This window comes from Motacilla alba, chromosome 4 (genome assembly GCF_015832195.1).
Source record: "Motacilla alba alba isolate MOTALB_02 chromosome 4, Motacilla_alba_V1.0_pri, whole genome shotgun sequence".
Classification (NCBI taxonomy): Eukaryota; Metazoa; Chordata; class Aves; order Passeriformes; family Motacillidae; genus Motacilla; species Motacilla alba.
In genome coordinates, this window is record NC_052019.1 from 5,448,752 (window position 1) to 5,475,156 (window position 26,405).

Below are 26,405 nucleotides of genomic sequence, written 5' to 3' on the forward strand. Positions count from 1 at the left end.
TGGCTTCCCACTTCTATCATCCCTTGGACACCACTGGAGAGAAATTATGTCATCCCAAGGAAGAGGTAGAACCCCTTAGGAAAATCAATCAAAATTTAACAAAGAAATTCAGAACCAGGACGTGTGTAGAGAGAAACACGCTTCCAATAAAAATGTAAATAAATTTATAACAGGGTGTTTTTCTTTGATTATTTAATGCCTTAGTAATAGAAAAAGGGATGTCGTTTCTGCCAGGACCTCTTCTGCTTTAAGCCCTCAGAAGAGTTTTCAGGATGCTCCCCCAGCAGGTCTATGCTGTCAGACTTGTGCCACTGGAAACAATCCTTGTGGATATATCCCACTGCTGTATCCCATTCCCAGTGTTTGGAAGTGCCACGGGTGATGGAACCCTGCAGGCATCAATTGGTGTCAAGCTCTGGGTCTATTCCTTTTTGTGGAAGAGGCTTGGTGCATTCTCATTGCTGGGCTCAGGCATGACTTGGATCTTCTGGTTCTTGAGGGCCGCTTCCCTCATCTTGTAATACATGAACTCGTTCTGCTGGAACATGCGCAGCTCCATCTCCGTCTGCACACGCATGACCTGCGGGACACAGCAGGTTACACACCCCGTGACACAGGGGACCTCAAAGCACGTGAGTCAAACACTGCCAGTTTCAGGCACTGTCCCCAGGGGATGTCCTAGGCCATGCAGTGACCGAGGCACCTTCCCCTCGGTGTCCCATCATCAGGACCACAGCTGACTGGACACAGATATTCTGCTCCTTTCTCACTCTCATTTGCCTGCGTGCTGAAGAAGGCATCAGCCTTTCCCACATCCAGCTTTTCCACAGGCTGCTGGGAAGCCTCACGCTCCAAAAAGTGATGCAGGACCAAGAGGTGATGCTGTGCAGAGCCAGCAAATGAGTGCACTTCCCATCCACACTCTGGGCCTGGCCCTTGGGGTGGCCCATCACCAGGGTAGGGTCACCTCAAGTGGGAGAAGAGGATTGCTCAGTCCCACAGTTGCACCCTTTAGACCCCAGGATTCAGCAGCAGCAGTCATTCCTAGTGATGCATTATAGTAGAGGATCAGAAGGGATTCTAGGATATATATTCACACCTGTCTGTGTGTTTATTCTCCCCTTTGTTTAGAAGCACAGAGATGAGCATGTGCCATATATCCACTATTTTCTTCCTAAAATGTGAAGAGAAACACAGAAATGGAGCTGCTCTGTCTCATCCTTTGCTTCATGTGTGGAAACAGTCAACAGGTTTGCTTTAGGTACTAGATAATCATTTTTCTGAAGATATAAAATAAAGGTTATAGCTCTGCTATATGGGAACTAAGACATCAATAAAGGATTTCATCTGGTATCCTATAATTTTTTGGGGGTAATAAAGGAGAATGCTATAAAGCAAACAGGTCACATGAAGTGAATTAGGGGCTAAAGATATAATAGATCCCCAGCTGCAATTGTAAATAATTCTTCACATCTGAGCAGATGCAATTCCCTGGGATCTCCACTTTTGACTCTAAGCTAGGAAATGCACCTGTCAGTCATCTGAGGAAAAAAGGCACTGCTGAGAAGGAGTGGGGAGTGGTAAAGAAAAAAGAATGGACACCAATAATCAGGTTGGAAACTGGGCACATCCACCACATGTAATCTGATACACTCAAATTACAATATCATCCATTTGAGAGCAGTGAAATCAGCCTGCTGGAAGGATGGGGGGGCTCTGTCTTTTGGCACAGCAATTTCAAAGAAGATTCAGGGGCTCAGCTGCCATTTCTCATGTATATTCTGGTGCAGAATAAAAGCTGTTTTTCAGGGATGAAAATTTCCAATAAGAAAGGACATGCATTTCCCAGCAAAATGTAACAGAATCTAACTAAAACCACAGTGCTGGTAAGAAGCAGTCAGCACTTATACATCTCAGCTCTTTTGGGCGGTTGTTTCTATGGCTTAACTGCAATCTTGCCCAGATGTAGAGCAGAGACAAGACAGGAGATGACACCTACCTCCAGGTCTTTGGTAATTGGGTGAGAAGGTCCATGGGTTATCAGGAGAATGGCATAGGCTTTGCAGATCAAGCCGTGGCCAGCTTCAATGAGGCCAGCGTGCCAGTGAGTCACTCCCGCCCGCATCACGGCCATCCCCAGCTGCGCGTTGTTGGGATGGTAAATTTTCCTGGAAAAAACATTGGGTAATTTTAGTTCCGGAGAAATCTGGGTTCCCAAAAGTGTCACTGACATGATACGTTTGCCAAAGAGCAGATTGTTTACTCAGGTGAAGAGGCTGTTGCAGCCAGTACCTTTGAAAAGTGCCCTTCTTAGAAAGGGGTGGGGACACATTACTCAAGGACAGAGCTGTACAGGGACATGAGTTATGCAAGATGGGATGTGAACTGGGAGAGTTCAGCTGCTGGCTTGGAGAAAGCCAAGCTCTGTCATCTCATGCCGAGAGAAAACCACGCTCTGTCAATATTTTGGCAGAAGCAGAACACAGATCTGACCCTACAGCTCAGCTGGCACCAGCTTAACCTGACACACTTAGTGGGGGAACAATGCAACAATCACCAGTTCCTCATTCAAAGCAGGAAGAGAAACAGTGGTTCCAGAAACTCCAGAAATGTTCATCTCACCCTCTGCAGATGCATCCCTTCATCTGGGAATTTTCAGTGCCTAAGGTGGGAAAAATGAAACCTCTCCTCTACATTCAACTTTGAAAGCTGAAGCAGAGCTAGAAGCTGCTTGGACTTAGCTGAAAACCTGCCCTCAAGGGCATCTTTGGAATTTTGAATTGGCACTTTAAGCAAGAAAGGAAATTACCAAGGTCCTAACCATGGTCTGAAAAACTGAGGAAGACAGAGGGGAAGGAATTTTCTCTCAGTCAATTAGCTCAGCACCAGGGCTGGGACGTGAAATTGCTTGTCAGGCCTGCAATCCAGGGAGGTGACTCTGTCACCCCTCCGCAAAAGAACAAAATATAACAAGTCTTTGGGGCAGAACTGACCAAAAAGACAAGTAATGAGTGTGAGATGCCCTCAGCAGGAGAGTGAATGAGATGATGAATTAGGCTTTTCTCTCTTCTCAACAGTTTCCATTGCTTTTCTTTCTTTCCTTTTTTTCCCCCCTTCTGTTAAATGCTCATCTGTCCTGTCATAAAACCTCAGTAATAATAAAGCATGTATTTTTTAATGTGAGGTTTACCCTGGATCTCTTTGAACTAAACCTGAATTTCTTTATTCTCACTAAGTTTTTATCACAGGACTATATCATTAGCCAAGAAAAAATCCATGTAATATTCAGGAGTGAGGGGATATATTGAGTGACAGCCATGTGATATGGTTTCTCTTTGACCTGTCCTTCCTGCAGGGTGCAGGGAACAGGCATCTCCTGCAGTCACAGCCCAGGCTCTGTGTCTTGCCATCAGGGCAGCCCTGAGATGCCTCTGAGACTAAACAAAAAGGCCAGTGAAAGATGTTCCTAAACCATTTGCAAGTTCGAGTTTAGTGAATCAAGGTGTTTGGGAGCCCTTGTGCGTTTAAGGGACCCCTCTCTGTCTGGTGGTACAAAAACGTCCCCATATGAATTTCACCACCACTGCCCTCATGGGAGCAGACTAAGAAAATTATTCCTGTAACACACTGCTTAATGTGGCACAAGGAGTAGACTCACAGGTAGCCATCCACCATCCTCTTGGCATAGTCAGCTGCTTCCTCAAACATCTGGAGGTAGGAGAGCACCTCGGAGGCAATGCTGAGGATCCTCAGCAGGTAGATGTTCGTGTCCCCCAGCACAGGCTCCTGTTTCTTCAGGCAGTCACGGCACAGCTTCACAACCTGAGTGTGGAGGAAGGAGGGACAGGGAGGGTGAGTCCAAGCACCTTTGGGTCTGAAGCTGCCACCCCTGTGGTGAGACCCTGTGGGTTGCACAGTCCACACCAGTCCCAGAGGCTGAGCCAGCCTCTGTGAAGGTTGGGGAAGAGAGGATGGACTTTGATTTGTTGAGAAACATCAGCCTAGGAAAATGATTGGAACTCACAGCTTTCTCTCCCAGGGTTACACTCCTAAAACTGGTGAGGAAAATGTGATGTCTACTGGTCAGGAGAAGAAAGACACCAAGTGCCTATAGGACTCATACCCCAATGCCATCCACCAGCCTTCTGAAAATATTCAATGCAAGGAATACTCTTAATGACCCCTTGGGGCTGGAGACACAGAGCTGCCCTGCTCCACGCCTGATCTAGCCATGAGTCAGTGTCCAGATTTCTGTTCTAGGGGTCTTCAGGCTTTTCCCAAAGACAGTTAAACCCCAGAGGTCATTACTCAACCTGGAGTGCTCTCTGAGGAGAAAAATTAAATATTTCCTGGATGAGCAAAAGAGGGAGAAAAAAAGAAATTACTTGACTTCTCTCACCCATCGCAGTTGTAGCTTGGGCTCCAAGGTGGGATATGGTTCACCCAAACCACACACTTATCCTCAGCAGTCAACAAATAAGCAACACAGAACACTGAAGAGATCAGCACAAAGACCCCTGACGATCTTGTTCCACTTCCAAACCCACTGTCCTCCTTTTTTTGAGGCTACCTGGCAGAGCTGACTTGTTACACCTGCCCTGGAACTCCTGAGATTCACCCAGGGGCCCTGGGTTCAACACCCGTGTTGGTCAGAGGTGCTGGAAGTCACCTGAATCTCTTTGTGTCATCACTACAAAAGAAGTTTGTCTGGGGTGCCTCAGACACAGTTGTGCTTTACAGTTTCATGCATAAATTGTGACTGTAGAGGGGGACAAGGCCTCCTTTCCTGGGCAGTGTGTGTGCAGCAAGAGAGCAGAAATACCAGGACTCACCTCGTGGTAATGTCCATCCATGCGGGCCTTGTTGATCTTCTCCAGTGTGTCCTTGGAGAGCTGGATCACCTCCTTCACCGTGTCTGCAGAGGGCTGGGGACAACAGTGGGAACACCAATAAGGAAAAGGCACTGCCTCTCACATGCAAAGATATACTGGTTGAAAGAATGCTTGGTCCAAACCAGCTTGGTGGGATGCTTCCCACATCACCGCTTCCTACTGCTGGTTGCAAAGAGCAGTGTGGCCCTCAGACCTGCCCAAGGCTGAAATGGGCAGCAATGTCCCAGTTCCAGGTCAAAAGGTGAAGGACCTGCTGACTTCAGTGAGAGTGTTGCCCACCAGGGTAGTGGCCGTGTGCCTCTGAGATTCATGACCAGGTTCCTCAACCCTCCCCACCACTCTTCCCCTCTGGAGAAGGGGCAGAATTCACCCTGCAACTGAGAGGTCTCGTGAGATACCAAAGAGGCTGTGAAAGCCACCAGCTGGTGAGTATCAGGTGCTCTTAGTGCAGCTGCTAGAGAGAAATGAGGCTCTTGAATGAGAGATCAGTGGAACAGGAAAGATCCCTGGATTTTACCTACCCTGAGGAATGCTGTCATTAGTTCCAAATTCCCTAAGATGGCTGAGCTCAGATTTCAGCTGCACCCCGATGGGGAAATGTATTTTCCTGCACACCTCAAAGCAGCTTGTGTTTCACCATGCATTTAGAGACATGAAGCACATCTAGGAACACCTGGCAAAACGCTAATGAGCTCATAATTAGCTGCCACGTCTTTCTTCTCTTAATACTGAAATATAACATGATATCCAGCGCAGCCATTCATCCTCTGCTTCTCTGAGCCCTTCAAATTTGCATTTCCCAACTATTCTAGCTATCATGACCTTCCTTTTCATAAATGGGGAAATCTGAAATCAGCCAACAGTCACATGACTATGGGAATTTTTGGGAAGAGCCTGGTCTGGAGACACACAGCAGAGCCAGCAGCCAGGAGACCTCTGGGTGCAGATCAAAAGCAGAGTCCCAATATTGCAATGAAGGATGCAAAGATTGGGAGTCAGGACTGTAGGACTGTCCTATTGTCTTTTTTCCACACAATTAGACTTTTGAGGAATCTGAAATTCATCTAGTTGGGAAATCCTCTTAAAAGTCTGGTATTGAAGGAAAACCCATGGTTTTCAGATCCATTTACCCCTGTCTGTTACAGATGTTATTATGTTAACATTTGTGTTATGATTTATTATTCTGTAGCGTTATACTGAAGCTATCAGATTTGGGCAGCTGCCTGAGCAGCACACAGGGTGTCCTGGGGCACAGAGCACATCCAAAGGCAATGTTAATGTCAGTGCAAATCACATTGCTGTGCTGTCTGAGTCAAGACGCCCAGAATAGGCACCAGAAACAGCATTTGCACAGAGTCTTTGTCTAATAAAAATCCTCCCTTGCCTTTACTAGACTTCTAAGTCAGTTGCCACTATAAACAAGGGGAACTTTGCTACTCTTTGGAAGGGGTGAAGGACTGGGGGTCAGAGCAGCTGTTGAGGATGGAAGCTGTCCATCTCCCATGTATTCCTAGCACTTTTTCCATGCAGCTGTGAGTGCTGCTGCCCCCAGACAAGTGTGCCTGAGCTCAGGAAATGTGACACAGCCAACGTGCTCTGCCGGTGAGGTCAGCCTGGATACTTATTGTCTGTGGATGGGGTGTATTTTTAATAGCTGAAATCATGCACCTTGCATACTCACAGGCTTTTTCTGCACAAGCACTTCACACTGTGGAGAACATTCCCCCAGAAGTGCATGTTTTCCTGCTATGTGCTGCACAGCACCTCTGATGCTCACAAAAAGGGGATGCTGCATGTCTGGTGGAAGGGTGTCCCTGCTCATGGTAGGGCAGATGGAATGAGATGATCTATAAGGTCCTTTCCAAGCAAAATCATTCATGGTCTCACTGTTCAGTCAAGACTTGATAGCAGGTGTTGAATGAGGGATGAGATTTTTTTTATGCTGCCTACTGGAGAATGTGTTCAAAAATACTCCTGCAGAAAGCCAGATAAAAATCCTTCTGTATCAGAGAACTGAGCTCTGGAACAGCTTTATATTATAAGTGGAGAAGTACAGTTGTCAGCATTAGCCGTAAGATGAAGCTTGATGATTTAAAATGGGTTTATAGCAGGGTCGTTTGTAGCAGAGGAGAACTTGACCCAGCAAGAAAAGGGTCTCCTGTAGTCCCATCTCCTGTCTCCCATAAGGGAGCTCCCTTGTAGCAGCTCAATGCTATTTCTCTAAACCTTTCTCAAGGAGAGATTTACGCTCTGCAGTATCCAGCCTTTCCTGGCTCCACCTCTCTGAAAGAAGAGTCACAGGACTGCGCTTGGCTTCCTGGCACCTCCTGAGAGGGGGGCTGAGAGTTCTGTGCTCCTTCCCGGGAAGCTGCATTCCACTGGGTCTCTCCTGGTGGCACTGCTTCTGTGAGGTCACATTTCCTCAGCCCAGCTTTTCTGTTTCATTTCCCACCTGCTCCACATCATCCCCTGGGCTGTACTGTCTGATTCATGGTGTGACTGCTCAACCCTGCAGATCAATGACTTGATGACACACTTATTGCCTTGCTTTGCCTTCCCTTATACACTTTGTAAGGCTTGCAGGAGTAGAAATCCCCAAGGTAACACTGCCAGAGATCACAAAACCTATGAGCAATTATATCCTTGGACAGAGGAACTAAAAAGAAACTCTTGGAGCTGCCAGCACACTCATAAACTGGAGCTGCTGGCCAAGCAACACATCCCACTGCCAACAGCAAGACACAGCTTTATGCCTCCTACTGATGACATGTGAGACCTCCAAGGAAAAAAAAAGATAACTTTAAAATGAGCAGTTCAACATGTTAATTCCTCACAGTCAGTGTGCCTGCAGCAAGCATGCAAAAATGTCAAGTGTTGGTGCAAATTCCTTGTGACAGGCCTTTGCAAAGAGGGACTGGAAGTTCAGGCTTCCCACATTCCTGGAGCTGGTGAAAGTACAAACTGTAGAGTTTCAGCAGCACTCGTTAATCCTGTCACCATGGATCACCTGCAACACATTTCTCTTTCTGCGCTCAAAATGTAGATTCCCTTGCAGTTTTTCAGGAAACAAACAAAAAAACAACAACAACAAAAACCCATACAAACAAACAAAAGAAAAACCAAAAAAAAAACCAACAAAAAAACCCCACAATCTCAAAATGCCAGCATTTTTTCTCAGCTCTAGACCTAATTTTCCAATATTTTTATATCCCGTCTATTGTTGGACTTTGAGGTTAAAGGCAACTAATGGGGCTTTTTAAAATTAAAAACTGTACTTATGTTGCATCATAAGGATTAAGCTGGCCTTGCGTGGTGGGCCTGAATTGGTGTTGTGCCCAATTTCTTCTTCCAATTCTGCTCTCATTTTTTGACATTGCCAAAATCTGACTATGTTCCTATCGACACTGCCGAAAAACCACAACCCTAGAGACCCACAGGTGCCTTGGTAGAGGAGAGGCAGCCACCACTGGGTTTGGACACTGCAGGACAAACCATACCTTGCTTTCCCCTGCCTTCACTGCCAGCATCAGGTCATCCTTGAGCTGTTTCTTGCAGTGCTCACACGTGCAGTCGAAGTAATATTGCTTCTTCAGCTGCTTCCGCCGCTCCTCACTCAGGCTGAGGAAATCCACGTAGGAAACTGTCAGCTCATCCCCCGGGGAAATCTTGCTCAGGGCCCTCAGCTCGATCCTGGGGGCACAGGAGATGGCATGTGCATTTGGAGAAGCAGCAGAAGTGCAGCCACAGAGCCGGCAGGAACAAATCCTGCAGCCTGCCCTGCTTGCAGACGTGAGCCCTCGCCCTAAGGCACTGCTTTAAGTCTTCAGGGAGGCAGTGCAGAGGAGAACAGCAGCCTGGCTAACTGAATACAGAGCAAGAACACACTCACACCAGTTTTTCCTGCCCCTCTACAAGTTCCTGGTAGGGATATGTAAAGGTCTGAGCTATAAAGAGGTTATGGCTCCATTCATTTACCCATATGGGGGCTGAACCTAGACATCAACTTTTAGGTTATTGCAGGAGATCTCACCAGAAAAAAAAACAAACCATTGAGATCAGAAATACAGACCAAAATGCTGAGTTTGGATTTGGGATCTTTTTTTAAGTGCTGTTTTGCATGCTACCCACACACCCCTGGCTATACTCCCAGATCCTGAGCTCTGCTGCCTTCAGTATCGTTTTCACTTTGAAAAGTTAAGACAAATTCCCTCTGGGTGCTGCACAAGAAATGTCCTCACCCTCTTCATGCATTTCCACATAAAAGCTTAGAAGTAATTATCTGGAGAGAGTCTATTTTTAAATAGCTCTTTTGACCTATTACTACAATTCAATTGCCAATCTCTGTTACTGAAATCCATAGCAAGCCCCTGATGATGGGATTTGAAAAGCCAGACATTTGTACCTGCCTTTCCCTTGTGTCATTCCCTGCAAAAGGACTTAAATAATGTGGAGATTCAGAAGTATTCCCTTGCTCTTTCACTCTACATACTGAATGTCCCAGTTACTCTGGGCCATCTCTCAGTTCTAGGGGCTAAACAGGCACAACTGGCTGGAGAATTTGGCCAGAATGGGGAAAAAATCCATCAAATACCCACTGTGAGGGGTTCTTTTGTATCCACCTCCTTTCCCAACTACTAGTGAGCTCAACAGCGTGTTTAATGTACATGTCTGCCCGGAGATGGACCTGGGGGGACCTGCTGGCTCCCCCTGAACATGAGCTGCTCTAGGTGGGACCCAACAAAACCTCACTAATGGCAGAGGTGGCAGAGGACTCACAGGTGTCACCAGGTGCTTTAGAAGTAAGCCTTTTGGGGAGGACATGACTTATTCTGTGTGATCATGTTTTTTGCAAAGGGATTATAATTCTCCTGTAATTCCCTTTTAATTCCCTTGGAATTCCTGTTACAGGCTCTCAGTACCAGGGGCGTAGCTCTGAGTCTTCCAGCTCTGCTAAAGTTGCTGTCAAAATTCTTCTCCAAGGCTGGTCTTGATCTTCTCTGGGTGTTGCCATGTCAGCAACATATTTCAGACAAAATTTACCATCAAACATGCCATTGTCACGAAGGGCAGCTATTAGTTATGTCACAACCACAGGAAAGTGCCAGGCAGAGAAAGGTGCAATCAGCTACTCCAGGAGGAAAGTGCACAAAAAAGAGCAATTCCCATCCGAAGAGTTTACACATATAAACATTCCTGTTCACACTTCACAGGATCCTCATCAAAGTGAGTCATGCAACCAGAGAAGCAAAATCAAGCCTCTGACTTTCATGATGCCCCTGATAGCCCAAGCTCTGTAGGGGTATTTTAAGCAGCCATCCCTTGTGTGGAGAGGATTGATAGCCTTTGGGGTAAGCCAGGAAACACATGGCATATTTTAAATACTGTAGTTAAAGAGACACTGTCAGCCAGGAGCACACCACTGAGCTTGTCAAGGGCTCTTTCCCCAGTGTCTGCCACGAGCAGCAGGGACCTTGATAGCTGCACGCACAGGCACAGCGAGTGCCTGACAGCTCAAAACTCAAATTGCCCCAAATAGCAGCTCTAATCAGAAGTGAAACTCTTTTTCCCTTTTATTATGGCCCTATCTATAATGTACTGAGTAAGATTCAGTGGTGAAGAAGAGCACTTCAAATATATTTCACATCTTCTTTGAGGAAAATGCATGCCTGCTTGAAATTAAATTTTAAAGACAACAGTGTCCCCTGAAGAACACTGACTGTAATATACCAATGCCATGAGCTAAGCAAAGATATTTTTTTTGCACGTATTTTTGTGATTTATTTAGTTTGGATCAGGTAACAGTGGCATCATTAAAAGGTGGAACATTAATCATGGATTATGATAAAAAGGAATTGAAACCTACATCTCATGGTACTGCTACTGTAGGCAACACATTCCTCGGGCACAGTTTGTTGCAGGAGAAACATGGAGTATTTAGTGTGTCAGTAACACAGTCATTTCTCATCTCCTAATATGCAAGGTTTTATTTTGGGCTGTACAAGATTAGCAAGACCTTGTTCTGACTTTCATGCTCTTGCCATGGTCAGGGGAGGAGAAATGAGAAGTGGAGAGGGGAAATACTGACAGGGAAGAAGCCAAGGGAGAGGGTGGGAAGGCAGAGAGGGAATTCACTCTGGGCAAGACAGTCTATTACCACTATTATTTTAATTTACTACAAAATGCAGAGTTAAGTGAGGTTTGGGTTTAGTGGGGCTTTACACAGGGGAAGAGGAGAAGTTTAGAAAACAAGAAAAGTGGAATTTGGAGTAAACAGAGGGAGCCCCTTGGGGTCTTTGCATCTTTCCCATTAGACACGGGGCATGAGGGGTACAGGGTAGTGGAGGAGAATGATGCTTTCAAGACTGACCCACCTCATCTGTGTGTGGAACATTGATCTTACAGCCTCATGACTGAAAGACAAAACAAACATCTGCAGTTTACACATGTACAAGTAGAACAACAAAAAATGGGTACATGGCATAGCACTGGACACTGTACTGACAGGAGACAAGGGGGCTGCCTGTGCTGGCTCACGTGGCACTGCATGAGAGCTTCCCTTTTGATGTGCAGCTGCCAGGACCAAATTGTCCATCACTGGGCCATAGAGGATTTGGTGGAGAACTGCCCTGGCACTGTGATTTTAGGAGTGGTCTAGGTCAGGGAGTGTGCAAAACCTGCTCCTGATATTTGGCAGGATAAGGGGACTGGATCTCCTGCACAGAAAGGTCTCCACTGACATCAGCAGTTGTGCTCTCTAGAACACAGCTTGAAATGGAAATCAGACTGGGATATCAGCCACAATTTACCTGGCCAATAACCAGATGGTCAAGTTTAAAGTCAGTAACCAGATACATGTGGGACCTTTGACAAGCTGCCAGGCAAATCAATGCCATTCCTGTACTTACCCAGAAAGTCAGGGCTGTTATCACTGCTGGGGGCTGTTTGCAGAGGCTCTCCTATCAGCCCACTGTGGATCCAATCCAGGGCAACGGGATATCATAGTACAGACTCCAGCCTGACTTTGGATCAGACCCTATTTCCCACCAAGGTAATCATCCAGTTTTGTTTTCTCTTGGCTCATTTACCAGCTGCTTGGTAAATGCTGGTGTAGTTTTATCATGGAAAACCAGCAGTGATAATGGGAGTGCAGAACCAGTGTTAGTAAAAAAAGGAGGGGCTGGGGAGAAGAGGGATGGTTAAGTTATAGCACTAAAGCTTAGTGAAGACAGGTAGCTGTAAAACAGTAGCAGAAAGATCAGAGGAAATCCTGTGGCTGTGCAGTTTTTGGCAAGCAATTTCCCACAGTTAATGTTTTGCACACACTGCAAGTTTCTGAATCAACAGCAGTTTATACCTGTCATGGCTTGGAAGCTGGGAAGGGCAGAGCATCCCTCCTGTGGGCTACCTCCACTCCCAGCTCTGGTGGAACATCTCCCATTTCCCACTGAATCTTTTTCCATCTCACTCATCCTGCAGAGGTTTTCTGTCAGGACTGGGGTGGGAATAGGGAATGCCCAGAGACTGAGAGCATCCTGCACTCTCAGGATGCTTGCACATAACAATCACAGCTGTCACGAAGGTCCCGTTGCTAAAGAGTTAATCAGTGATTAATTGAGATGGCACACTCTCACCAGATGGGGGTTGTGTTAGGAATGGTTATAAACACACCAGCAGATAGTGATGCACAGCTGATTGCAAGCTTCAGTTAGGAGAAACTCTTGGGTTGTAGACTCAGGTTAATCCTTGATAATTTGCAAGTAGAATTACTCCTTCACTATCTATAAATGAGACTTCAGTATAAGGAGTGAGTTAAACAGCTACTTACTACTTTAGTTACCTATTTTGAGTCTAGTTACAAAACTCATAAGAAATCTGGGAAAAATCCTTTGCTGGTTGCTGGATTTGGGGTCAAATCTTACATATTTGTTAGTGCATGAGATGACAATTTTTTAAATAACAATGAGAGAAACCAGTTTGTCTTCAGAAAGAAAATAGTGTTTGGGGTTTTTTCCTGAGCTAGAAAAGGAAAGAAGGATGAATAGATTTTCTGGGGCAGAGACCTGACACTGGGGGTGGCAGAGCCTGCTGGGTTTTGGCTGTTAGGATGCATCCCTGCTGCACCAAAGGAAAGAAATCCACTCACTTGCCATTGTTGAAGACGACAGTGCAGTTGGGCCAGCAGTCGTGGTTGGCCTGGCAGAGGTTGGGGAAGATTCCCACACCGACAGCCTGCAGTCCTCTTTGGTCACTGAGGGTAAAGCCATTGCAGCTGATCTAGTCCCAAAACACAGGCAGGAAGAAGTGTCAGAGCAGAAAAAGCTGAAACACTCCAGTTGGGATAAAACATCAGAAGGGAAACAATGCAGGAGTCATGCAGAGGGACCAGGCCAGAGCTGAGTCAATGTTACAGAGTATTTGCTGTCAGTGTTCACTTGGGATGCCTAAGATAAGCTTGGTTTGGCCATGCATTGATTTCTTTATATTTGGTTCCTCAAAATAATTCAGAGAAAGGTCACAGGAAAATGACTTTGAGGCAATTCAAGCAGAAAGCAAAGTTCACACTCATGAAAGCAGGTATCAGTTAGAAATTAACCTTGGCTGCTGTATTGAACCTGCTCATGTTTGCTGGGCTGCCCTCAAAGGTCATAAAAACCAGCTACTACTCTTTGCTGTGAATATTCAGTATTACTACTTTTGCATGACATATATTCCAAGAATGAATTGTTTCACTTTCCTGTATGATACACTTTTATGAACAGAGCAGTTTTTAGTTGCAAGCATAAATAATGGAAATATCTGCAAAGATAAAAGTGATAGGATAAAGGAAATAATTAACTCAGCTGCTGATTATTTTACCCTGTTAATAGTTTTATTTCCTTTGTGAACTGATTCTGTACTTTTTATGTATTTCTTTGCTCCTCCACAGACAAGCTGTGCTGGTCACTAGCACATAGGTTCCCCTTGTGTCCAGTGGACTGGGTTTTCTTTGTGCTGTGGGTGCCAAAGCATGTTGTATCCTCTCCCTGTACTGGGAGTGGCAAAGGCCAGCTTGTCTTGCACAGCAGCCACTGGCAGAGAGGGGAGCAGAGCCTGTGTCTCCTCTTGGCAGTGCTGGGAGCTGAAGGGTTAGAGCACGGTCACCCAGGGCTGGGAGCAGAGCAGCTCAGCCTGAACTGGAATTTCCCTCTCTGCTACAATGAGAGCAAAAATTTGTAGTTAACAACTTTGTAATTGATATTATTAAATATATTTCCATTTTTTACTGATTTTATTATATATATATTATGTCAATGTAAAAAAATCTAAGACACACAATATTAATAGACATTAATGTATCTACTAAAACAGATCTTCTATGTTCAAATACATTCTAGATGTAGTGACTAAAAGTATACTTTCTCATCTCTCCCAGGTGCAGAGAGATGCCCAGTGGGACTTGTGATGAAAATGAAGCACCTATGATTGAGCAAACTTGTCTGCACATTGAGGCAGACAAAATGTTTCAGCCCTTGCCACGCCTCAATTTCCAGTGTCAGTGCAGAGGAGAAGCAGGTGGGGAATGGGATGAAGTCAGCCATCCTCTCATGGGGCCAGCTGCAGAGTTTCTCCCAAAGCTGGCATTACAAACCCTCCCCACGTGCACTGCCCCCCTGGGACATACCACCCCGAATATGTGGGAGATGAGCTGCATCCCGAACTGCTGGCAGTGGGGCGGCCAGAACTCCAGGAAACTCTCCACGTCAGCACGCAGCTCCTTCTTCTCCTCCTCTCCAAAGCTGTCCACGTGGTTCTGCAGCTCCTCGATGGCCACCAGGCAGCCCTCGGACAGCCCGCTGCCCTCCCGCTCCATCTTCCACAGGATGCGGGCAGCCAGCCTGGCCAGGGGACAGCCATGGGGGTCACAGCCCCAGCACCATGGGCAGAGAACAAAATTCATCAAAATCCATCATGGAGAGAACAAAATTCATGAAAATTCATCAAAATTTGTGGTTGTGTTCAAGGGTTTTCAGGACGACGGAAGAGATGAGAATCTTGACTCTGTTTTAGAAGGTTGATTTATTATTTTATGATATATATTAGGTTAAAATGTTATACTAAAACTATACTAAAAGAATAGAGAGAAAGGATTTATCAGAAGGTTAGAAAGAATAGAATAGAAAAGAACGATAACAAAAGCTCGTGACTGCTCAGAGCCTCAATACAGCTGGACTAATGATTGGTCATCAAATAGAAATAATTCCTGTGAGACCAATCAAAGATGCACCTGTTGGTAAACCATTTCCAGATCACATTCTACAGCTATTAGATAGTTATTGTTTATATTTCTTTTCTGAGGCTTCTCGGGAGAAAAAATAACTGGCAAAGGGATTTTCGTAAAATATCAGTGTGACAAAAATTCATCATGGAGGAAACAAAATTCATCAAAATTCATCATGGAGAGAACAAAATTCATCTCCTAGGGGGAAACAGTGTGCAGGCAGACTGACTGAGACAGGCTCAGCATCCAATGGGTGATGGATGGTCAGCATCCCTGGCCTTCTGAAGGACAGGGAGATGCAGGGGTTTGTCTCAGCACCTGTGTTCTCATCTGGAGAAGTTCTACAGACACCTAGGTCCCCAGCTCTCCACAGCTGCTCCCATTTCCTTGAGGATTTCTCTCATTTTTTATGGTGGAGCCAGAATGTGAAGACAAGTTATGTGGCATTCACATTCCCTGATAAAATCCCTTCGCCCAGGATTTTTCTCCTGGGAAGCTGAGAAGCCTCAGAGAAAAAGAAAACAATTCTTATCTCATTTGCTTCTCCTGTGTTGTGCTCCTGGGGAATGTGTTTGGAGATTGTTCCCCCACAGGTGATTGTTTCACTGGACTCTGGTGTGAGTTGTTTTGACTCTCTGGCCAATTGGGGCCAAGCTGTGTCAGGACTCTGGAAAGAGTCACGAGTTTTCATTATTAGCTTTTCAGTGTTGAGTGAGTATCCTTTCTGTATTCTTTAGTATAGTATAGTATTCTTTAATATAATATAGTATTATAAAGTAAAAAATTAGCCTTCTGAGAACATGGACTCAGATTCATCATTCCTGCCTTCGTCAGGGCATTCCCAGCAAATACAATAAAGTTAATGTATCCTAAAGGCAAATTGGGGAAGAACCCATCTCTTCTTTCACTTTCCCACCTACTCCCCAGTTTCCCACCCTTCCTAAACCATGCAGGTTTACCTCACCACGTTCAGAGTTTTTGAGGCCCAGCACCAAAAAAAAACCAAACAGGAACACACCTCTTGCACCACTGATGCTCCTCCACACACCTTCCCTATCTCAGCAATCCTCCTGGCCTATCCTAAACCTTCTCCCACCTCCACCTTGCCCGAATCAGGCCACCCAGCTGTTCTTTGCCATGAGAAGAACGTGTCCCAGGTCTGTCCTTCCTGTCCTTTCCCAGGCCACAGGGACCAGCTCTCACCTGATGTTTTCGGTGGGTGCCTTGCCGTGTCTCTTGATGGCAGAGCACTCATTTTTGTGGTTGAGCCAGGCTGCTCTCTGGCAGGTCCTGTCGCAGTAGTGGGCAAACTTGCACTGCCCGCAGCGGTGCAGCCTCTCCTGCCGCTTGAAGCAGGTGTGGCAGATGACGTGTGTCAGGCTGGAAGGACAGAAGGATGATATAGGAGCTTCTTTGAGCTAGGTCTGGTATGCTCTTGGAGGTCTATGTCACACCCAAGATAGCTTAGGTACTTTTGGAGGCATAAAAATCAGCACGATGTCTTCAGTTGCAGTGTTGGAAACAAAAAGGTTTCATAAAAGGCAAAATAACAAACAGAGAAAAACCGAGCCAGGTGCAAGAAGTTCTTGCTCTTGGTAAAACACTTTACAAAAGCGATTAGTTTCTTTGTTCACTTCTTTTTTTCAGTAAATTGCCTAGGTGGGACTTTTTGGCTTTTGTTTAATTAGCTATTCTTAAGTTTGAGGTGAAGCCTCTTCAGGCCTATGAGAAGTCTTTTCACCTAATTGAGGAGAGAAACTTTTGAGCTTCTTTCCTTTTCAAGAGGACAAAGGATAGTTTTGTCACTCCGTCAACAAAGGGCACATTCCTAAAGAAGGACACCTAGGATCAGTGAGGCCCAGCTCTGCCCAGTGAGCTTCCTGTCAGTTTTGCACCCCTGAACACAAATGAACCCCTCAAGATTTTTGGGGAGGATGGAGAAACACCCCACCCAGCTTCTTGGTTGTGCTCTTGCCTGGTGCTGTTGCTGTAAGTTAAATGGTGATGGAGTAACTGTGGGACCCTTTCAAAAGGGGTATTTCATCTTTGGGGGGTTCAAAATAGGATTTCCAAGAAGCATCCTACAATTGTATGCATGTAACCATAACCAAGGCTGGGGGAGGATACTGATGAAGAAGTCTGACTTCACATCCTGCCTCTGAGAATGTCCAGGGTCCCAGACTGAGGAGAAACCTCCCCCATATCCCCCTTCAGGTGTTCAGCTTTTGCTCCTAGAACTTAATTCACTGAGAAGGAGGGGAGACACTTTGGTCTCCTGTCCAAAAACTTTTTGGGACTTTCCCCTTGGTGCTGGAGAAGGCTTTTCACTGCCTGATTTGGTGTCTGCAGCTGCCTGCTTCTCCAGGCAACCACCCACTTTATCTGGGCCTCCAGCCAGGCTTGACAGAACAGAAGAATTTAAATTCCCATCACTCAGCCACTGCTGGTGCCAGAAGAGAGGTTTTCCTCCCTGCAAAAAGCTCAGGGACCACAGAGGCTTCGTGACCAAAGGAACATTTATAATTGTGCACAGTGCAGAGTGGGGAAACTAAGGCACGGGGAAATAAAAAAATTATTGATGAGCCTGTAAGGAGGATGTGCCACAAGCAGGAATCAGACTCACAGCCCCAGAGAATCCAGCCCAAAGATTCTCCTTTGTCTCTACTATACCTATACCTATATATAGGTCCACACATATATATGCATATTTATATTTATATCACAGTACATTTAAAATGCATTTTCTTTTCTCTGAAAATATTATGTGAGCTGCTGACATTATCTACCCTGTGCCTTGGCTCTTGCAGGACAAAGAGGGCCACAGATTTAAAAGCAGGATGACCCACATCAGACAAAACCTCGTGCAAAAATGAGGTTTGGAAAAAATTGTTCAGGAAAGTGAGCAGTGCTGGAGGGAGCCCAGTGTAAGGCAAGCCCCTGGGATGGGGCAGGGGAAATTGTGTCTGGGAAGGGGGATGCAGCCAGCTCCACTGTGTCAAATGGAAGAGCTGAGAGCTGGTGAGAAATGTGAGGCTGTGCTCTGTCAGCTGTCAGGTCAGGGGGCCAGAGAGGTGCAAGAGAGATTACACTCCTTGTAAGGCAAAGCAGAGCCAGAGAGCTGATAAACCCACATGGTTACATCGTGCCAGGAAGCACAGGGAGATATCTCACATAGGGAATGGGGGTCCCTCCTGCCACCAGGGTGTTTTAAGGGCAGTCTAAAAGCAAAATAAAATAAATTTTTAAAAAATAATAATTTCCTTGTAGAGAGGAATGACAGGTTGGAAGGAATCATGGTGCAGAAAAATCCAAGTCCTCTACCAGGTGCTTCTCTCCCCTCAGTTTGTTCCCTGAGAATTAAAAATACTGGAATGCTGACTTTGCATTGTGTTGTTTATTGTATGGGGTGTCCAGATTTTCCAAAGCAAACCAGGCTGGCAGAACTTACCACCAGCTCTGGAAATCCCGCATTTCTGAGGAGATGCAGAAATGCAACAAAAATGTTACACAAGACTTTCTGAGAAAGAGAAGGAGCAGCCCTTGTGGTATTGAAAACTGCAGAGACAGTTCCTCCCAGGTAATCTGACTGACAGGTGTAAGAAACACTGCAGCTCTTACAAAACCAGTATGGGATCCTCTGTGCCCCAAAATGGTTTCAAAGAAGACTGGATTTGTGGATACTGTGTGTTAGCAGGACTCCAGAGGCCTGGGCTCAACTCTTGGCATAGTAAGAAAATCAGGAGACACAAGTATTTGAGTTCTATTCCATAAAACTTCAACTAACATTGCTTAAACATCTGCAAGCACCTAAATCCCCCAGGTGCCCCTTGGCAGTTGTGAAACTCCTGCTGTGTCAGAGGAGCTCAGAGCTGGATGTCCCAAAAGGGAAGGACAAAGTGGGGCTCTCCCTTGGCTGGGTTCTGGTTCCACCAGTCCTGGAGACACACAACACCCAGACACCAAAGGCTTGCAGCGGTTCACAGGCTCCTCTCTCCTCCCCTCTGCAATGTTGAGGTTCTCCAAATGGAGCAGCCTGAGATTAAATTTAAGTGTCTCAGCCTGTGGAAATCATTGGTCTACAAAACCTTCTCTGTCTGGTCTAGAAAGTGTTTAACACAACCCAAAATGGTTCCAGGTGTCCCTGATCTCCTCTCCAGTACGGAGAGCAGCCCATGTGGGCAGGGTGCTGCACGGCCAGGCTGATGCCTTGTGAAGGCTGACCTGGAACAGAGACTAGACAGAGTAAAAGATAAAAATAGGGATTTATTAGGAGGCCTCAATGGATCCACCTTGGGCAGCACAAGAACCCAGCCAGGGCTACACCCAAGATGAACCAAAATGGTCACAAAATGCACAACCACTCACGGGGTCTGTCACTTTTATAAGTTCTGGTTTATTTGCATATTGGAGTTAATTGTCCAATTACAGCTTTAGGTTAAGAAGTCCCATCCTTCTTGTTTTTCTCTCTTCAGCCCACGTTGTTTGTGCTCTTGGGCCTGAGATTTGGATCATCTGTCCTTGGTACCCAGCTAGAGAAGGAATTCTTTTGTCTTTCTACTCTGTGCAGAGAGCTCACCATCCCCTAATATGAAGCTCAGAATTACACACTAAAGCAGCACAGAATCTGAAAAATATAAAAGCTAAAACCTGAGGCACAAAGGCAGCACTAAAAGTTCCTGGAGAGGACCCTGGGGAGGTGCCTTCTGCTGTGGCACCCACCAAGGAACCCTGGAGGTCTGAACCCTCTAGGTCTTGCTGCTCAGCTTCCCTCGCTTCATCACAGGGACAACACAACTGATTTCTGCTCTGTCTGTGCCCTCCACAACCTCTGAGGTGATCAGTGCCCTTTTCCACACATAGTGAGAACTGGTTCTCACCCTACCCAAAAGCAGGATCTTCTTTAGTACAGTGATGCCTCCAGCCCATCACAAGCTTGCCAGGTCAGGATTTAGGGCTGACTTAGAGGGCAGATGCCACTGACTGAGTCACTGAATGACTTTCTGGGGAGCCTCAGGTTTCCTTGGCCTCCCACTCCAGCATCAAGCTAAACTCCAAGGGGCTCACGTGCTCTGGTGTTACTTAGGTGGGACACACAACTACAACTAATCCTGAATGCAACTACAGTGACAAAAACAGTCATTCAACATGCCAGCCAACAAATGCAAGAGGTAACACAGCACTGACAGCTAAACCATGGCTCCTGCAAGCACAGCCTGCAGTGAAAGCACAAGAAACCAATAACTCTTGTGACTGCTTGGACTGGATTCAGGCAGATTAAGGTCTGTTGGACCTGCCAGGGTTGAGCACTGTCACAGGAAATGTATTAACCTCATCTCTGAGACATGCACAGCCCAAACATCTGCCATCCAGCACACAAAACATCTCATTCAGTGGCCTGGAAAAGCCAGGTGAGATGGCTTTAGTGCAAAGAACAGAGGAGGGTTTCATTGAGTAGCTGATAGGCACAGTGAGTAGCTCCCAAACTGTTAAACATGGGTCCCTGCTATTCTGTACATCACAGATAATACACAGAGATGGTTTAACTTACACCTAAATCCTATTTATTATTGCTTGGCAGGGCATCTCTCTCCTCACTCTGCTACAGAGAGCAGCATAAGAACAACTTAGGATGTAGGCAAAGTCTCCTTGGTTTTCAAAGCAGAGGCTGTAACACTTCATTAAAGACAACAGCCTTAGAAAATGCACCTGCTACCTAAAGATGAATTATTAGCATAAGAATGGGTTTGCTCCTTTAAAAAAGAGTTGGAGCTTAGTACTTTCATCTTTAAAATGTCAGGGATGATATAGCCTAGTTTTTCTGATTTGAGAGGAGGATTTATTTTAGACTAATTTTTGACTATTATATTTTTAGTATTTCATTACAAGATTTCCCAGCCTTTTCTTAGAGGTGTGGGTGAGATTTTATTGAAAAAACCTAGCTTTGTTCCCAGGTTTTAATTAGGCTTTTGAACAAATGAGATAGTAATAAAAATATCAAACCCCAGAACATTTTTTAAAATATGAATACAATCACATTAACTCTCAGTTTTTATTGGTGTCAGCTCAAAGAATTTGTTCCCATAATCTTTTCAGTCATGCTGTTATGGAAAATTTTGGATTTCTTATACTAGGTCATCCTGACTACAATAGCAGAGCTCCTCACATTTAACTGGAAAATTATTTTGGCCTCTTTGTACATGAAAAAGACATGCAAAATTTGCATGATCTCAGTTTTTTATCAATTTGCAGATCACTCATCAAGCAGATCTTCAGGTGATCTTGTCTTTCCACCACATGACACTGTTTTCCTTGACTCCTGTCTCTCAAATCCTGCTGGCTAAAGAGCAAACCTTCTCTTGGCAAAGGCTGACAGAGACATATGAGGCATCCCCTTGCTTATAGGAAATGTAAACTCTTGCAGGCTTGAGAGCCAAGGGAGGTGTCAGAGGAGAAGGTCACATAGAGTACATTGAGCCCAGGCACTGGGAACGCCATGGGCATGAAGGTGATGGAGGAAAGGAGACCTGGGATCTTCAAGGAGAAAGCAAAGGGGGGGAAAGGATTAGAGAAAGCTTCAGTGAGAGGCTCAGGGCCTTTGCAAATTGAAATATTACCCCAACAAAATCAAAGAAGATGTATTTCCAGCTTTCTGCTTCTACATCAGGGCAAAGCAGCCTGACAGTGGTGTTTTCTGGGTGACGTTTCAGCTGATGACAGCAAGGCTAAATCAGAGATCAGGCTGTGTCTGCACTTTATCCTGGAAATCACACAGAGTTCTGCACCCCTTTCCCATCAGTATTCACCATTTCTTTAAGCAGCCTGCTCTCATTCAGGTAGAAGTTGCAGGCTTGATACAGGAGTCAATGCTAGGCATACACTGTGTGAAGCAACTAAGTTATAAAATCATAAAATCAGAATGGTTTGGGTTGGAAGGGACCTTTAAAGGTCACCTAGTCCTAGTCCAACCCCCCTGAAATGAACAGGCCTTGTGAGTCATAGTCTGGCCTTAAAATCTGACTATGAGTGGCTGGTGTTTATAGGAACCTCATTTTTCTTTGAGTTTTATGTACTTCTAGATGAAAAGTCTCTGGCACTGTGTAAGAAACTGCTGCTCAGATGACCATCATTGGCCTGAAGAGCACAAGCCCTCACTAACCGTAGTGACTTTAGGGATTTTCAGGGTCCCTGTGACCTTCAGGGGCTTCCAGGGTGGGATGCAGCCTGTAGATTTAGACACCAAGATGTGCTCATCTGTACCCTCTGTGTCTGAGTAGAGATTCCCCACCAGACTCAGTGGGGTCTGGAAAGCCATTCAGCTCAAAGGTGGATGTCTGTGTTCACTGCACATATAGAGCTCCATTAATTACCTCAGCATTTAGTGTTGGATTCACTTGTCTGGACACAGAATTCCAGTGTTAGACTCTGCAGGGACACCTGATGATAGAGCTTTGTCAAAGGAAACATTTGTCCTTTTTCCTAGCAAAATAAAATCTCCACACTTCCTCAAACTCAGCCTCCTGCTGAAAGACAGGCATCAATAAAGTGCAGTTGGGTGACAAAGCTGACTCTGACAGCTCCTCACATGAGTCTGTCCATCTAGGCATCCATCTCCATCTACACATGTAAGTCAGGTTGGAGTCTGTACTGTCATGTCCACAGTATATATATATATACATATATATATATATATGGATTGGATCCACAGTGGGCTGATAGGAGAGCCTCTGCAAACAGCCCCCAGCAGTGATAACAGCCCTGACTTTCTGGGTAGGTGGAGGGAGGGCATTGATGTGCCTGGCAGCTTGTCAAAGCTCCCACGTGTAACTTTTACTGACTTTAAACTTGACCATCTGGTTATTGGCCAGGTAAATCGTGGCTGATGTCCCAGTCTGATCTCCATTCCAAGCTGTGCTCTGGACAGCACAATGGTGCTGTATCTCTGCAGAGCTCCTCCTGCTAATCTCAAACAGGCCTTTGCTTTGCCTGCACATCCTATGCAGCCCCAGAGAAATCACTGTGTGGCCTCTGCACCACAGCTGCCTTCCGTACACCTTGCAACAGCAATATCAGGGGAAGCATTTCAGGGTCTCAATACCCACAGACTGGGAATGGACTTCCCAAAGGACTGAGTTCTTCAAAGGGCTGGAAAATAGAGACCAGCTCTGCACTCTAGTGCATCTGTGTGGTCTTTATGACAAAGAAAGCTGAGGTCTCTGGAAAATCTGGTCACATGTCTGGTAGGGCCCGAGCCAAAAACCTAAACACAGCAATCATTCCTATTTGAGTCCCTTTTCCATACACATACACAGCGCTCTCAGCAAGGCATGGGAGATTCTGAGTTGAATTAGGATGAGGGACTCTGGATTTTGGGTTTCCCTGTGCAGGCTGAGACCCTTTTTTATTAGTGTAGACTCAACAGCAATTTTAGGACCTGTACTCCTGTATTTGTGGGCTAGGAAAAGCACATGCCTCTTCACTGGGGTCTTCATCCATGCAGAGGCAGCAGCAGTTCCTGCAGGGTAAAACCAGCTACCATGGCCAGGTGTGGATTTAATCTTGCAGGAATAAAGAATGTGAGGATGCAGGCAACCCTTCTTTGACAGCAATTAATTCACTGGGGTTTGATGCAGCAGAATACCCTGGGACAGCAATGGAAGGGACCTTCAAAACCAAAGCCCTGAGTGTGGAAGAAAAGCATCAGGGTAATTTCCATAAGAAAAATGTGTGTTTCCATCATATCTCACACCCAGGCTATATCCTGCCAAGCTCTTACCAACAAGCATTTAGGCTGTTTCAGAGATTTTGGGAGTGTGTTTCTCCTCTGACCCGTATTCAGTGCTTTGAGATGAAATGTGCCACAGGAGGGTAAGAATCCATTATTATTGCACAACACTTGCAGAGAAGGGCTGTATTTGCCTTGACTTCTGCTGCTCAACCTCTGGACCTCTGGGAGCTACACAAGGCCAGCTTGGGGAGGAAGGGAGGGAAGCAGGGAAACACATCGGAGGTTTTCTGTTGGAAACCTCAGCCTGCAGTCTGAGCTGTGCAGTGACAGCTTCTGCCCTTATCTCACATTACACCAGTGACATTTGAAAATGCAGCAAAGTTGCAGCTCTTCAGCATGGGCAGCTCTGCTCCATGCATGGTGCAACACTGAACATGGAAGAAAACATATTTTTAACCCACCATCAAAAGTCAACCACTTTTCAGTGGTTTAAAAAAAACAAGTATTTTTAATAAGGCATATGAGAGAAATAATTGTCCATAGGCACTTCTGAAGCAAATCACCACAAAATTCCAGCTAGTGACACGAGTGAAACTGAAGTACTGACTGAAGAGCTAAAAGGACATATCAAGGAGAAATGATTTTGTCACCAACTCCTGTAATTGAGCTCAGGGTTAAGACTTCGAGAACTCAACATTTTAAAGTGAAAAATTACATTTTTAATGTGAGCTCTTGCAGTGACATATTAAAATAAAAACTAAAGGTGTCATTCCTGCTATAACAAAGATTCATAATCATGTTCCCCCACTGACAGTTAAAGGACAAAGAAACAGTGAATGAAAGACCCATAAAAAACTTATTTCTTCCTCTGCCTAGTTAATATCCAGTTCTCTGCTACTGCCAGATCACACAGTGGCACTGATCAGCTTCAGCTATGATTAAAACAGCAGCATAACCTCTGCTTGTGCCCCAGACTTTGTTAGCAGAGATTATTTAATTGGACAAAACTCAGCTAAGCAGAATTGCTCACAGCCCTGTTTAGTATTTACTGAAGTCACTGGCTGTTTGGGGCTAAAAATTCAGTCTCAGGACTTACCATGATGCCCTTGAAGAGCACTCACAATGAAACCTTCAGCTGCCATCTAAGTCCTCAGTTTAAAAATCTGGGCCACATTCTGTTCTCAGTTACCATGTTATAAGGCTGAAGAAATTTCATTTGTGTCAGGGGCTTTAATTTAACTTTAACCCAATGGAAATCAACACAGAAATCCATTCTTTGCATCTTTTCTCTTCCAGGTTATTTAAGTGAATCTTCCACTGATCCAAAGGGCAGGAGTGGGCACCTACCAGCCACACCAGCAGCACAGCTTGAGTAAATGTTGTGATTAAAACAAGCAGCAGAAAAGAAAAATATCCTTGCACCAGAGTCTGGCTACATCAGCCTGAACATAAATTTAAAACCAGTCTCGTGAAAGAGCAAAAGCAGACATTTGTCTCCAGCGAGCTCAGCCAGCTGTAAATGTTAAATCTGTTTAACAGAAACAGTGTCACTTGCTGATCCCCACCAGCAACTCATTCCAGGGCAGCGGGTGGTGAAGCTGGAGGTGCAGCTGGGGATGGTAAATGTGAGCAGAGCACAGTAGAACTCACTTTTATCATGTATTACCCATCAGAGACTTCAGCAAAGCCAGTCTGGGACTGCTGTACCTGAACTACCCTGAGCCTGGCAGGTCTCTGCAGTGGAGCTCAGGGCTGGTTTTGTGAGGCACTGAATGCATGCAACTTTCCCTGCTTTTCTAAAAGGTTACAACACCAAGCACCTTGCAAGGTCACATCCTGTTCACAAACTGCACCTCCTGAGAGTGAACAAGCTGATCTGAGCCCTGGGAAGGACATTCCCTGCAAGCTGTGAATGTGTCTTTCCAGAAGACTCCTGACTTCCCTCTGATCCCTTCTCTGATGTTATCCAGGCACCTCCAAACTTTTATAAAACCACCCAGATGAAATTTTGTGGCGAGATTATTTTTGGTCTGAGTTTTCCAAGTGCTTTTCTCTTACCTGTCAAAAACCACGGCTGCGTAGGCTGGCTCTGCAAAGATGACATCCCCGGGCAAGAATTCCTTCTGGGCTTTCAAACCCCTGCCTTTGCCTTCAGTTGTGAACAATTCCACTGACTCCATTCCTCCTTTGGTCATCCCAGGGACCCCAGGGTTTGGGAGGTGGGGATCTCAGAGCAAGCCAAGCCTCCTGTCACTCCTGCCAACCTGGATGTGCTGTGAGGCCAGGCTTATAAAAGGAGGGCTGCTCTGCCCCCTCCCCTGGCCACATGGATTCCCATAGGAGGGCCAGGGGGTGGGAGCAGGAGAGGCAGGAGATCCTCTGCTCAATAGCCCTGAACTATGCAGGGACAGGACAGGGCTGGGGTTTCTGCTTCATTAGGAAAACCCTCTCCAAAAGTGACGCTGGGAGGTGTTTCTCCCAAGCACGAGAAGTTGTATATGTTACAACTCAGCTCAATTTATACTCTCCC

The 26,405-nt window shown here is 45.6% G+C and overlaps 1 protein-coding gene across 2 annotated transcripts; it reads right to left on the reverse strand.

Moving 5' to 3' along the window:
• Positions 1 to 107: 107 nt before the first annotated feature.
• On the reverse strand, positions 108 to 26,405 carry SMYD1 (SET and MYND domain containing 1). Of its 2 annotated transcripts, XM_038136111.1 has the most exons (10): positions 25,934 to 26,405; positions 16,354 to 16,530; positions 14,554 to 14,767; positions 13,036 to 13,166; positions 11,264 to 11,302; positions 8,390 to 8,582; positions 4,833 to 4,925; positions 3,659 to 3,822; positions 2,000 to 2,168; positions 108 to 580 (listed from the first exon to the last, which is right to left on the reverse strand). In XM_038136111.1, the coding sequence occupies exons 1-10, from the start codon at positions 26,068 to 26,070 to the stop codon at positions 422 to 424; spliced, it is 1,476 nt and encodes a 491-aa protein (XP_037992039.1). In that variant the 5' UTR covers positions 26,071 to 26,405; the 3' UTR covers positions 108 to 421. The 2 variants fall into 2 exon arrangements, with proteins under 2 accessions (XP_037992039.1, XP_037992040.1); XM_038136112.1 differs by lacking the exon at positions 11,264 to 11,302.

What these genes read in the sequence shown, in the direction of transcription:
- SMYD1 (XM_038136111.1), bottom strand. Translation starts at nt 26,070, where the DNA reads ATGACCAAAGGAGGAATGGAGTCAGTGGAATTGTTCACAACTGAAGGC. An exon ending in GCACCCACCGAAAACATCAG is followed by an intron (nt 14,768 to 16,353) that starts GTGAGAGCTGGT and finishes TCCCCTGGCCAG; the next exon opens with GCTGGCTGCCCGCATCCTGT. An exon ending in GTCGTCTTCAACAATGGCAA is followed by an intron (nt 11,303 to 13,035) that starts GTGAGTGGATTT and finishes TTTGTCTTTCAG; the next exon opens with TCATGAGGCTGTAAGATCAA.